This window comes from Ceratina calcarata, unplaced genomic scaffold, assembly GCF_001652005.2.
Source record: "Ceratina calcarata isolate Rehan_Ccalc_2016 unplaced genomic scaffold, ASM165200v1 scaffold223.2, whole genome shotgun sequence".
In the NCBI taxonomy this organism is placed as follows: Eukaryota; Metazoa; Arthropoda; class Insecta; order Hymenoptera; family Apidae; genus Ceratina; species Ceratina calcarata.
In genome coordinates this window covers 30,384-31,856 of record NW_017144092.1, presented here as the reverse complement: position 1 = coordinate 31,856, position 1,473 = coordinate 30,384, and the positions used below count along the sequence as shown (strand labels likewise).

The window sequence follows — 1,473 nt, the reverse complement described above, 5'->3', positions numbered from 1 at the left end:
CAATTTGATTTATCCAATATTCCGAAAATCTTTTTGACACCCAACTTAGATCTCTCCCAGAAAGATAATTTTTATGCGGTATTTCCGTTTACAAAAAGCGGATTGTTAAATGAGGATTCTAATATTGTTATCCACGTAAAACAAATGCAAGAGAAGGTATGCATGCGCATTCATAGTGCATATTGCTTAAGCCACAAAAATGTAAGCAATTAATACAATGAGATGTGTTTTTATAACAGCTGAGTCACTATTTAGATGTTGTGGAAGTTAGAATAGCAGAGCAAGTTGCTTCCAAGTCCCAAGCATTTTTCCACGCTATGACTTCTCATGACGCTTTAATGGAGCAACTTACGCAAACTATTACAGTTTTAAAAGCCCTTAGGAGAAATATACACCAAGTTGATAAGCATCTAGTCAAGGATTCATTAGGAATTTTGAAGTAAGTAACTGCATTTAACAGTTCACCACAGAGACATCGCTTATTTAAATTTGAATGAATCTTCAGATTGGAGCGAGCACGGTCCAACAGATTATTAGTCCAAGAGAAACTGAAACTTATGGCTACAGTGCACCAGAGTCAACCGATGATTCAATTATTATTATCTACGCCAGACTATGTTGCAGCGTTAGATCTCATTGCTACGACACAAGAAATACTTCTGCAGGAATTGAACGGCGTACACAGTTTTAGGTACGTTCATATGGTCCGATATGCACAGAACAATTTGTAAATCTTGTGTTTAATTCCTCATTTTTAATTTAGGCATTTAAGTTCACAATTAACAGAAATGGAGAAACTCGTTGATAAAATGTTGTCTACGGAATTCCAACGCTACGCAACTGCGGATTTGAATAGACCGTTAGGAGGAGAGAATACAGTTTTGGATGGTGTAAGTAATTGTGTAATCTTTTATCGTAACGTAAACCTAGTTCGTAGCAAACAAACCGTCGTGCATCTCTTCCCAGTGAGATCATTTGTACATCCTCAACGAACAGGATAAACTTGTTTCCATCATTTCTGGTCTTCTGCGGCAAAAGCATTTTCAATTTGTGGATACTTATAAAGAGGAGGCTGTGACGACGGTCCGGGCTGTGACGAAACAGAGAGTCATAGAAGCTTTGACAGCCAGCGATTGTTGCAGCGATCAACAAGCCGCGGCTCTGGAAGTCGGGGGACTTTCTCTCGCGGAGAGATTAACGTTACTTCACAATTCTATACAATCTTTGACATTCCTTCTTATGAGAGTGAAGGTACTTAAGACATTACGTTATTGATAAGAACAAAATTATGACGTCTTGAAATTTGTGTAAGAGGTTTCTTTAAGCCGCTGTAACATCCAGTAGTTGAATTGAAATTGAAATTGTAGAAATAGAAATTTTCTTTTAAATTGAATCAAGCTTTCATTTGACATAAACGACATCACTGGAGAAAAATAAGTCCGTGTGCGTTGTCAAACTTCTCTAATTTTTTAA

General features: G+C 37.2%; 1 protein-coding gene across 1 annotated transcript in view; it reads left to right on the top strand.

Annotated features, from left to right (window-relative positions):
* Positions 1–1,473, top strand: part of scat (VPS54 subunit of GARP complex scat) — a 14,402-nt gene that overhangs the window by 7,450 nt on the left and 5,479 nt on the right. Inside the window, exons 5-9 of the mRNA XM_018020379.2 lie at positions 1–156; positions 240–439; positions 506–691; positions 764–890; positions 997–1,251. Coding sequence (XP_017875868.1) covers positions 1–156; positions 240–439; positions 506–691; positions 764–890; positions 997–1,251 — 924 coding nt within the window. The remainder of the gene's footprint in view (positions 157–239; positions 440–505; positions 692–763; positions 891–996; positions 1,252–1,473) is intronic.